At 46.6% G+C, this 9,776-nt stretch overlaps 1 protein-coding gene across 4 annotated transcripts; it reads right to left on the reverse strand.

The window, feature by feature from the left end:
- Nucleotides 1-1,431: 1,431 nt before the first annotated feature.
- On the reverse strand, nt 1,432-8,319 carry SIVA1 (SIVA1 apoptosis inducing factor). Of its 4 annotated transcripts, none has more exons than XR_011679097.1 (5): nt 8,143-8,319; nt 7,844-8,020; nt 7,020-7,176; nt 6,113-6,267; nt 1,432-2,135 (listed from the first exon to the last, which is right to left on the reverse strand). XR_011679097.1 is itself a non-coding variant. In XM_071426311.1 (4 exons), the coding sequence occupies exons 1-4, from the start codon at nt 8,258-8,260 to the stop codon at nt 6,213-6,215; spliced, it is 507 nt and encodes a 168-aa protein (XP_071282412.1). In that variant the 5' UTR covers nt 8,261-8,319; the 3' UTR covers nt 1,432-6,212. The 4 variants fall into 4 exon arrangements, 2 of the variants coding, with proteins under 2 accessions (XP_071282412.1, XP_071282411.1); XR_011679096.1 differs by having other exon boundaries at nt 1,432-5,306; XM_071426311.1 differs by having other exon boundaries at nt 1,432-6,267.
- Between the last annotated feature and the right edge of the window lie 1,457 nt (nt 8,320-9,776).

Consider the following 9,776-nt stretch of genomic DNA (forward strand, 5'->3'; position numbering starts at 1 on the left):
CCTCCATTTCTCTCCTCTCATCCAGTGCTGCTCATCTCATCTCATCAGAAACACCAGTAAGGTTGGTCACATGTGATAGGTCCATGATAAATCTGTGTGACTGTTCCCAATTATGTTCCCACCCTTCCTGTGCCGGGATGTGGAGCTGGACACAGCTTTTGTGGGGATTCACACTATAACATTCCTGAGGGCTGAGGTCACACTGACCAGCCCATCATTCCCCAAATTGTTCTCCTCATAGACTGGCACAACTCTCACCTTTTTTCCACCACCAGGACCGTCCCTGAGATTCCACTGCCAGTCAGCCCCCACTGCACACGTCCTGGTCCAGATCCACAGTCCTACCCTTGGCATGGACATCACTGTACTCTTTCACATCTTTGTGAGAAGCACCTTGAGCAGGGTGTTAATTCAATGCAAAGAAATGTGTAATGGAAATATTTGGATTTTTTTTTTTTGGTGGGGTGGGTTTTTTGTTTTTGGGCTTTTTTTTTCTTTTTAAGAAAAGTGTGACATAACTTACATGTTGGCATATAATCACCCTTATTTGTCATACTGATACATTAGAATTCAAAGAAAAAATGGGATCAATTTATGCTTTTGCATCTGATTTACTTTTTGCTCTTGTCTTTGCAGGCAGCAAAATGGTCTGGTCTGAATTTCAGGCCATATTTTATGAATGGTACAAAATATCTGGGATTAAAAAAATCTGTTTTGTGAATATTTGACCTACAGATTAATGAGGGGAATATTTTAAAATACACTTCCTCTCCAAACTAGCAGCCCAATTACTACAGTATCAATTGAGCAGTGAGGATTTGAGAAATCCAAGAATTTGGGTAACAAAACCCATAAACCCAACGTCGTGCTGCCACCCTGTGGCTTGAGGATGAAACTTCTGCTGCGAAGCTTGGAGGAGGGATTGTTTTATCTTAAGCCTCTAATCAGATTAAAGAGCACTTCTGCACAAGGAGCTGCTGGCAGCTGGTGGAATTCAGTGCAAGTCTGAGAGAAATCGTACAGAACAGATCAGGACAGTACTGGTGCAGGCTATCAAGGAGACACCTCCCCTCAAAACCTTCAACTGGGTCTTTGTCAGGGAAAGAAGAAATAGAAAAACATCTGAATCTTACAGAACAAATAAACGAGAAGGGGATCATGATTTAAACTATGACACTTGAGCAAAACAGTGTAAGAAAATACGATTAAATAAATCCTAAAATTTAAAGTAATCCTATAACCACAAAATGTTCAAGCAATAATAAGCTCTGCAAAGATAAATAACATCTATCACAGGGTTTTAATGCAAATCACAGCCATGAGAATAAAAACTTTTAATAAAAGTGTAAGACATAATAATTTGATTCCAGCTGAGTTTTTTCCCAGAGGAAGAAAACAAAATAACAAAAGCCCAGAATACACACCACCAGCAAATATTAAAGCTTGTATTACAATTGTAGCAGTTCAAAATGCAATCAACTGTAAAAGCTATGGTATTTTAATATCTATCAATATAAAATATCTATACAAAAAGTTATATATGTGTGTGCATGTGTATTAGCCATTAAAATATACAACATTGTGTGATCACTTTCACCCTATTGCAATTTTAATAATGTAAAATAAAAAGTAATTTGGAAGAATTTTATTCCAATTTTCTACCCACAGGTATTTGCTTTTAATTACACAGCTCCTACTTATTTCTTAAAGAATCATTAACATTTTCTGAGGCTTCTTGACTGCTTTTAACAGGTTAACCAATTTACCTCACTAAAAACAGTGTTCAAAGCTTTGCCACCTTCCCCTTCCCAGCAGTGAGAAACCCTAAAGAGAGTGGAGGAAAGCAGGCACAGGTGCTCTTCCTCAGCCTTACCTGTCCTCACTCAGAAGCCTGCTGGGGGCAGGAAGCTCTCTGGGAAGAGCCCCCATATCCCTCTCCCTTTCCAAGCTGCCACAGCCGAGGTTGTGCTGCCAGGGTGGGCTCTGGAGTCCCTGAGCTGCTGCAGCAGTTTTGTTCTGCACGTCTGAGTGCTGCTGCTGGGTGGGTTGAGGTTTTCCTCCCCCTCCCTGGACAACCCCACACGTTCCTGCAGTAGTCTGGATCTAAGCTTAGTCTCACGATCCGTGGTAAAGCACTGCAAAGAACAGAGGACAAAGCCTGACAGACAGAACAAACAGGAGGTGCTCTGCCACACTCCATCCCAGCTGGAGCTGCCCCAAGCACAGAGGGCTTCATGTCCAGGCAGTCAGTGCTCTTGGAGTCCAGATGGGCGGCAAAGGCAGCACAAAGAGCTTTTAGTTGCAGAATTTGCCATGATGAAACAGTATCACACCTAACCAAAAGCTACAGAGCAGCAGGAGATGCAAGTTTGTACACATACTCCATACGTGGGAGCCTAATGACAGGTAAGTTTTGCTGGGATTCAATTTTTTAATCCAGTTTGATCCTGTCAAAACCCAAAGCCATCACGCAATGACTGGTAGGGAGCATGGTGAGAGAGAGAAGTATTTATTCCTTGCATGGTGCTGGGATTTGCTGCTGTCTCACCAATCCAGCCAGAGGCCAGTTGAGTGTTTTCAAAGGAAAACAGGCCCAACAAACCTGGGGACAAAGGTAACTGTTTCCATTTCTACTTCTTGGCTGCACCTCTCCAAAGTAAGATTCAGAAGATTTAAGCCCTTTGCATATTGCTGAAACTTCTGAGTGCCACAGCTGATGGCAGCAAACTCAGCACAGAAGCAAAGCATAAATGCCTTGCCCATACTTGTAAGGGAAAAAAGGACATTGTCTCTCATTCTCACCTGCATTATTTGGGGTTTATGCCCTGTCCTGAGATAAAATACCGCTGCATCTAGTTATCACCTGTCCAGAAAGGAATACCAAAAAAAGCCCATGAACTGACTACAAGTCAGAACCCAAATGTGTAGGACCCTAAAACAAAAAGGAGGGGAAGAAGCTGAGGTGCTGACTGTATTAAACAAAAGACACATCAGTCACAGAATGGAGAGCTAACATTTATTTATTTTTAATTTTCACGTTGTCTGGATCACCTGTAGGATGGCTCACTTTTCTCTTGGAGGAAAGCAGACTTCTGGACTGAACTGCAAAATATTGGGAATTCCTTTGTGTACAGGACAAATGCTATTGAAGGAGACGGCTCAAGTGTATTTGTTCTTTTCAGTGAGCTTTTTTACAGTGTTGTGGGTTTGTTCTAATACAGTCTGGAGATACTGGAGATACTGCAGTCATTAACCACCTCAGACTGTCCTTAAATATCTGGTGTCTATGAAACCACACATTTCTAGAACTGACTCAGTTATTAGTCCTAAGAGAAATTGTTTTATCCTGATCAGATCAGCTGACTTCCTTTTGGACATAAAGGTCTGCTCTTTGAGACATATGTCACCAGTAATGATACACAGGCCTCAGAAGTTTCTCATCCATCTGTAAAATCATTACTGCAGGATATTTTTACCCATCAATATGCTGGCTCCTCAGGGGATCTCCTTCCCTTGGAACAGCAGGCAAACTTTGATTTTTGACACTTTGCACTGAGTAGGAGGGGAAGAACATACAATTACAACAAAAAAGCACAGGATTGAGCCCAATTTCCTGCTCAGCTAATAAACCAGACAATTTCTCTGGCTCTCATTTACAGTCCTAGGGGTACCCTATGTGCTGTATTGTAACTCTATTACAGCTCAATGATCAGTGGCAACAGACAAGTCCTTGTGAGGAGGAGTTAATTAGGCAAAGAGAAAAATCTTTGTACTTCTCACCCAAAGATTCTTCCCTTCACAGAGGTTTTGTTTTTTGTTTTTTGTTTCTGTAGGCATTATAAAGATTTACAAACAGTCTCCAGTCTTACCTCCCATTGTTTATCTGAGAACTGCAGGACTAGAAAAAGAACTTCCCTGAATAATATTTGAGTCTTTTGGTAGACACAGGCAGTTCTGTCACCTTCTGAAGGCAGAGAAGCAGATGTGGTAACCACTAAACCCCATTTCTCACATGTATGAAGGACCTCCCCTATGCAAGAGCTGGCCATGCTCATGTTCTGTGCTCCTCCTGCCCTTCCCCTCCCAGCCTCTAACCTTCTTCCACCCTCCTGCTTTTCTTCTCCCAGCTCTTCATGCTGCATTGGGTATCTATCCTAATGCACAGCCATCTTTCAAGCAGCTAGAGGATAACAAATAAGAACATTAAGCCATGAAATTTATGTCATTGTTTACAGTGGACAGCTTTCTATGAAATACAGCAGTGACTAAATGAGCCAAAAAACCATTTCTATCACTAGTTTGAAACACAAATCATTTGTAAACAACATGTCTCATCTTTCCCAGAGCCTAGAAGCAAAACATTATTTTCAGTCTCTCACCCTCAGGAGAGAGTAAGAAAAAGCAGACACATACTTAAAGGTTTCATTTCAAAAAATATACTTGACTGAAAAAACACTTTAGTTCACTGCTTAAAGCTTCAAATGAAACAAAGCCAAGTTTTTAAAGTCTTTCCTAAAACTAACATCTAAATGCAGTAAACCACAGGTTCTTCCCATCCATAAAACTGAGCTTTGTGATTTAAAATGATTGCCACAGGAGCAACATTTTTATCTGCCCTGTGATACCAGCTGGGAACTGCACCAGAGATCTGCCACCATCCTGACTTCATCTATTGGAGCTTTGAAAAGACAAATAATGCTATGAAATTCCTGCACATTCCAGATAATTCTTCCACAACTAAGTCACCTGACTTGAGACTTTTTTTTTTTGTTTGTTATGGGAATGAAGATAGGACACATTTCAGAGTTGCTCAAAATTAAGACTGGAGTAAGAACCAGTAAAGTCCCCCATTTTAACTGTCTCCAAAACATGCAGAACAGGAAAACCAACCAGATCCATCAGCATGTCCAGGCTGGCACAGATGGTCAGTCTAAGGTGGCACAGATGGTTGGGAGTGAAGCAACACCCCTCAGGAAACCCTGAAGTACCCAAATGCTTTCAAAGTGTGTCTGTATAGTGACACAAAGTGCTACACAGGATAGAGAGGATGTCATCCTGCACCCCACTGTAGCTGATACACCCAAAGCCATGACACTGCAGCTATGAAGAAGGGCTGCTCTCCTGCAACAGCCACCCCCACCCTTTGCTAAAACATTTACCATTCTCTTTGGGTAGCTGCAGGATTCTGACAGGCAAACACCCAGAATGCCTCCAACAGAATGTCAAATAAAGGTGTCCCCACGAGGGAGAAGTCAGGCTCTCAAGTTGCACTGCAATGGACTTTCCATCTCTTCAAACAGAAATGGCTGAAGTGGAGGGAAACAGTTGAAACAATGTTACTCCACCCAAAACATACTAATTAAGCTGAGAAGACTGGGAAGGATGAGTGGCAGGCTTTGCTTCAGGAGTTGAGGGCAAAGAATTTGAGAAACAGACCATTAGCTGTGCCACAAGGATTTCTTTTCTTGTGTGTGTCGAACCTATTCCTTTTATCCTACAGTCTGAAATCAGCCACTCAAATCAGCATTTTCCTGAGGTAAAGACCACTGTAGTTTCCTCTTAGGCATAGTTGGTTTGCTAGATGAAAAGTGACTTTTTTAATGAAACAGCAATATCAGTAAAGGAAAACTACTTTGAGGGGCTGTCCAGTAGTACTTTACTTCACTATTACAGCACAAACAATACCAAGCCCTTGCAGTAATTTGAGAAGAAAATGAGGAATGAGCTGGTTTATGGAGAGGTACCCCTGAGTGCTGACCATTTTTCAGACCACTTCATGAGCTACTATGAAGTTTACAGTGTTCGTGATAAACTCATATAGATAAGTTGCTTTCCAAGAAAGACCTTTCAGTGAAGGTACTGGAAAATTTACTAATGAGAAAAACTTTTCTGCTCCAAGCCTGGTGTGCTACTGTTCTTTCTATCAAAGTTACCATAGAAAGATTGAAACCATTCAAGCTGTCAGTAAACACAAGATGTCTGTGATAGCTTAAAAAAACAACTTAACCAGAATCAGCAAATTCTCTTATTTGGAAAAGCCCTCAGGCCTGGCTGATTTTCCTAGTAAGCTCACAAAGAAAATGTTGTGTGTCCAGAATGGATTCACACTCACCTGAAAGCACAGAAGGAGCAACTGATTTCTATTCTGATCCCCAAAACTGTGTCCTAACATGACCAACAAGCGAGGAGAATATTCTGAATCCTGTATCACATCAGGAACACCAGGTAAGAGCACAGAGTGGTCCCTTCCAGACAGGCATATCACAACTAGGGAAAAGGAGAAAGCCGACTCAAAATAATCTAAAAAGCTTTAAAATATAAATGTTTATTTAACTACAATATTTAAAAGTACAATATAAAGATATAAAACATAGAAATTCCATAACTAATTTACATGCTAAAAGGAGTATTTGATCAGCTGCAAGGAGAAGACTTCATGAAATTCATGGATGTTTTAGCCACAAGGGTTATTTCATCAAGTTTCAGACTTGAAATACTGAACAACCATTGCAGAGAACTTGCTCTCCCACATCACCATAACTAGGGGAAAAAAGAAACAAAAAAAAAAACAACAGAAGAAACAAAAGTCAGAGTGCCTACTGTTTCTGGAACATAAGAATGGCACACTATTCCATTATCAACTGCAACCACGGGACTCCCACACAGCACACTCAGTATTTCTTTATACCACAGAATTGTTAACAATGAGGGAAAAAAATTAAGATTATTCCTTGGAAGTGCATGCAGTCAGCACTGGCCAGCATACTATACTGCTGGTGGGAAAGCAAGAGAAATGTTTGCCTCCTACAGCATTTAAGTAAGAAGCTGAACTAGAGTTGTACTACGGTTGATTAGAGTGCTTCACACAGGCATCTTGGCTTGCACGTTTCAGACATTTTACTGCTGCTAAGGCATGGGAAGACTTTAACTTCTTTATGTGTATGAGCTAGATATCTGCTGCACCCGACTATCAGGTCATGTGTAATTAAAATAAGCTTCCAAACTCGAAAGGCACTTACTCAACAGCGGAGCACAAGGAGCAGGTCACCGTGTTACAGCAGCTGCAGAGCCTGCTGCAGCTCTGGCAGACGAGCCGGTCACACTGCGCACACGCCTCCTTCACATCGGCCGCTCTCACACACGACGAGCAGGCTCTGGACGCTCCCAGCGGCGGAACTGCTTGGCAAAGACACGGTAAAGAAGGGATGAGCTTTACAGCAAGGCAGAGAAAGCAGTTGGAAGTCCCAGGGGCTGCAGAGCGCGGCGCCGTGCACAGCTACAGGTGGCAGCACTTCGGGAATGCCAAGGGACAGGGAGAACAGCTTGGAACTTTCTTGCTTCTTTCTCTGCTCAGTGGCAAGACTAAGGGATGCTAAAACAGAACAAATTGTTCTGTTTTAGCATCCCTTAGTCTTGCCACTGAGCAGAGAAAGCAATTCCGAAATCCGTCAGGTCAAATCTAACACTGCCTTTAAGGAAAGTTAATAAAGAAGAACTACACAGCACAAAACTACTCATCATAGTATAGATCTCCTTGGGAGGGGAAGCCAAGGGACAGCACTGTGACCAGGGACAGGACCAGAGGGAATGGCCTCAAGTTGTGCCAGGGGAGGTTTAGGTTGGATACTAGAAAAAGGTTCTTCACCCAGAGGGTAGTCTGGCACTACAACACTCCTCAGGGAAGTGGCCAGGGCCCAATCCTGCCAGAGTTTAAGAATCATTCCACCCTCAGGCTCACGGTGGGAACGTCGGGGATGTCCTGGGCGGGACAGGAGTTACACCTCGACGGGTCCCTTCCAGCTGAGGGCATTACGCTGTTCCGTGACACGGCCCGGGCACTCACCCCTGTCCGCGGGCCGCCGCCGCAGTTTCCCGTCGTGGCCGATGAGGAGCTGCCCGCTCCAGCGGGGCCCCTCGCCCGGTGCCTCCCCGGCCGGCCCCGGCTCCGCCGCGCGGGCAGCGGCCGCCGCGCCCTCCATGTACGCCTGGGCACCCCTGAAGAGCAGCCGCCGGGTCCTCTCTGCCGGCGGAGAGGAGAGCAGAGTCAGGGGCGGGCTCCCCATGCCCGCGGGCCGCGGCGGGCCGGCACATCCCCCCGGCGGGGCGGCCAGCCCGGCGCTCCCCCCTCCGCGCCCCGCTCACCGAAAACCTCCCGCCGGTACTCCTCGCCCCGCACGCCGCGGCTCAGCTCCCGCAGCCCCACGCGGGTCTTCAGCTGGAGCGGGGCCGCGTCCCCGAAGGGGCAGGAGCGCTTCGGCATGGCCGGACCGACCCGCGCCCGCCCCGCCCCGCGCCGCGTCACGGCCGCGCCACCGCCTCCCTCACATCCCGGCCCGGGCTCTCGGGAACCGCGGCCGCTCCGTTCTTTCCGCAGGAAAGCGAAAGCTTCGTCCGCAGCGGAAAATTTCTCTTCCCGCCGCGTCCCGAGCGTCCGGCGGGGTTGGCAGAGGCGCCGGCCCGGCCCCGCCGCCCCGCCCGCTGCCACCGCCCCTCAGGCGTCACCTCCGTGCGCCCGGAGCGGCGGCGCGGACCCGGCGGGGCAAAGCGAAACCACTTTTGGGACTCGCGTTTGTCAATAAACTCAGAATCATGGATATGCTGGGTTGGAAAGGACCCACGAGGATCAGCGTGTCCAACTCTTGGCCCTGCACAGGACACCCCAGGACTCGCACCATGTGCCTAAGAGCATTGTCCAAACGCTACTTGAACTCTGTCAGGCTTGGGGCTGTGACCACTGCCCTGGGGAGCCTGTTCTAGTGCCCGACCACCCTCTGGTGAATAACCTTTTCCTAAACCTCCCCTGACACAGCTTGGCCCATTCCCTCACGTCCTGTCGCTGGTCACCAGAGAGAAGAGATCAATGTCTGCCCCTCCTCTGCCGCTCATGAGGAAGCTGTAACTGCAGCGAGGTTTCCCCTCAGTCTCCTCTTCTCCAGGCCGAACAGACCAAGTGCCCTCAGCTACTCCTCATACAGCTTCCCCACCAGACCCTTCACCTTCCTCGTGGCCCTCCTTTGGAAGCTTCTCTTACAGCTTTAATCCTTTTTTATTTTGTGGCACCCAAAACTGCCCCCAGCACTCGAGGTGAGGCAGCCCGAGCCCGGAGCAGAGCAGGACAATCCCCTCCCTTGCCCGGCTGGCCATGCTGTGCCTGATCCCCCCCAGGACAGGATTGTCCCTCCTGGCTGCCATGCACGGCTGACTCATACCCAACTTCCCATCAACCAGGACCCCCAGGTCCCTTTCTTAGTTCCCCACTCTGTCTCTACATTCAGAGTTGCCCTCCTTCAGGTGCAGAAACAGGCACTTTTCTGTTTCAAATTTCATACAGTTGGTGACTGCCCAGCCCTCTAACTTGTCGAGGTCCGTCTGCAAGACCTCTGCCTTCCAGGGAATCAACAATTTTCCCAATTTCACCTGTAAACCTACTTAGTATCCTTTCCAGTCCTGCATCCAACTTACGAACCCTCTTTTCCCTTCTTGGCAGGGCCCCACACTACACTGGGCTCATGGAGCTCTTTGTGTAGCCTAAAACCCCTGCCCAGGCTTGGGCTGTCTGAATGCTGTGGAACCAACAAAAATGTACACAAGCTTGAGAATTTCCTTTTTGAAAGACCACCAAGGAGGCTGGAGAATCCCTATCTGGCCAGGGGGCTCTGGTGGGCTCCTTGGCACCAGCCAACATCAGGAGTGGGTTCACCACTTATGGGCACAATGAGTTTTTGGGGACTGACACCCAGTTTCAGATAAATCTGGAGCTCTCCAAGACCTTCTGC

Source organism: Agelaius tricolor, unplaced genomic scaffold (genome assembly GCF_023055355.1).
Source record: "Agelaius tricolor isolate 1412-34295 unplaced genomic scaffold, bAgeTri1.0.p SCAF_5, whole genome shotgun sequence".
NCBI lineage: Eukaryota > Metazoa > Chordata > Aves > Passeriformes > Icteridae > Agelaius > Agelaius tricolor.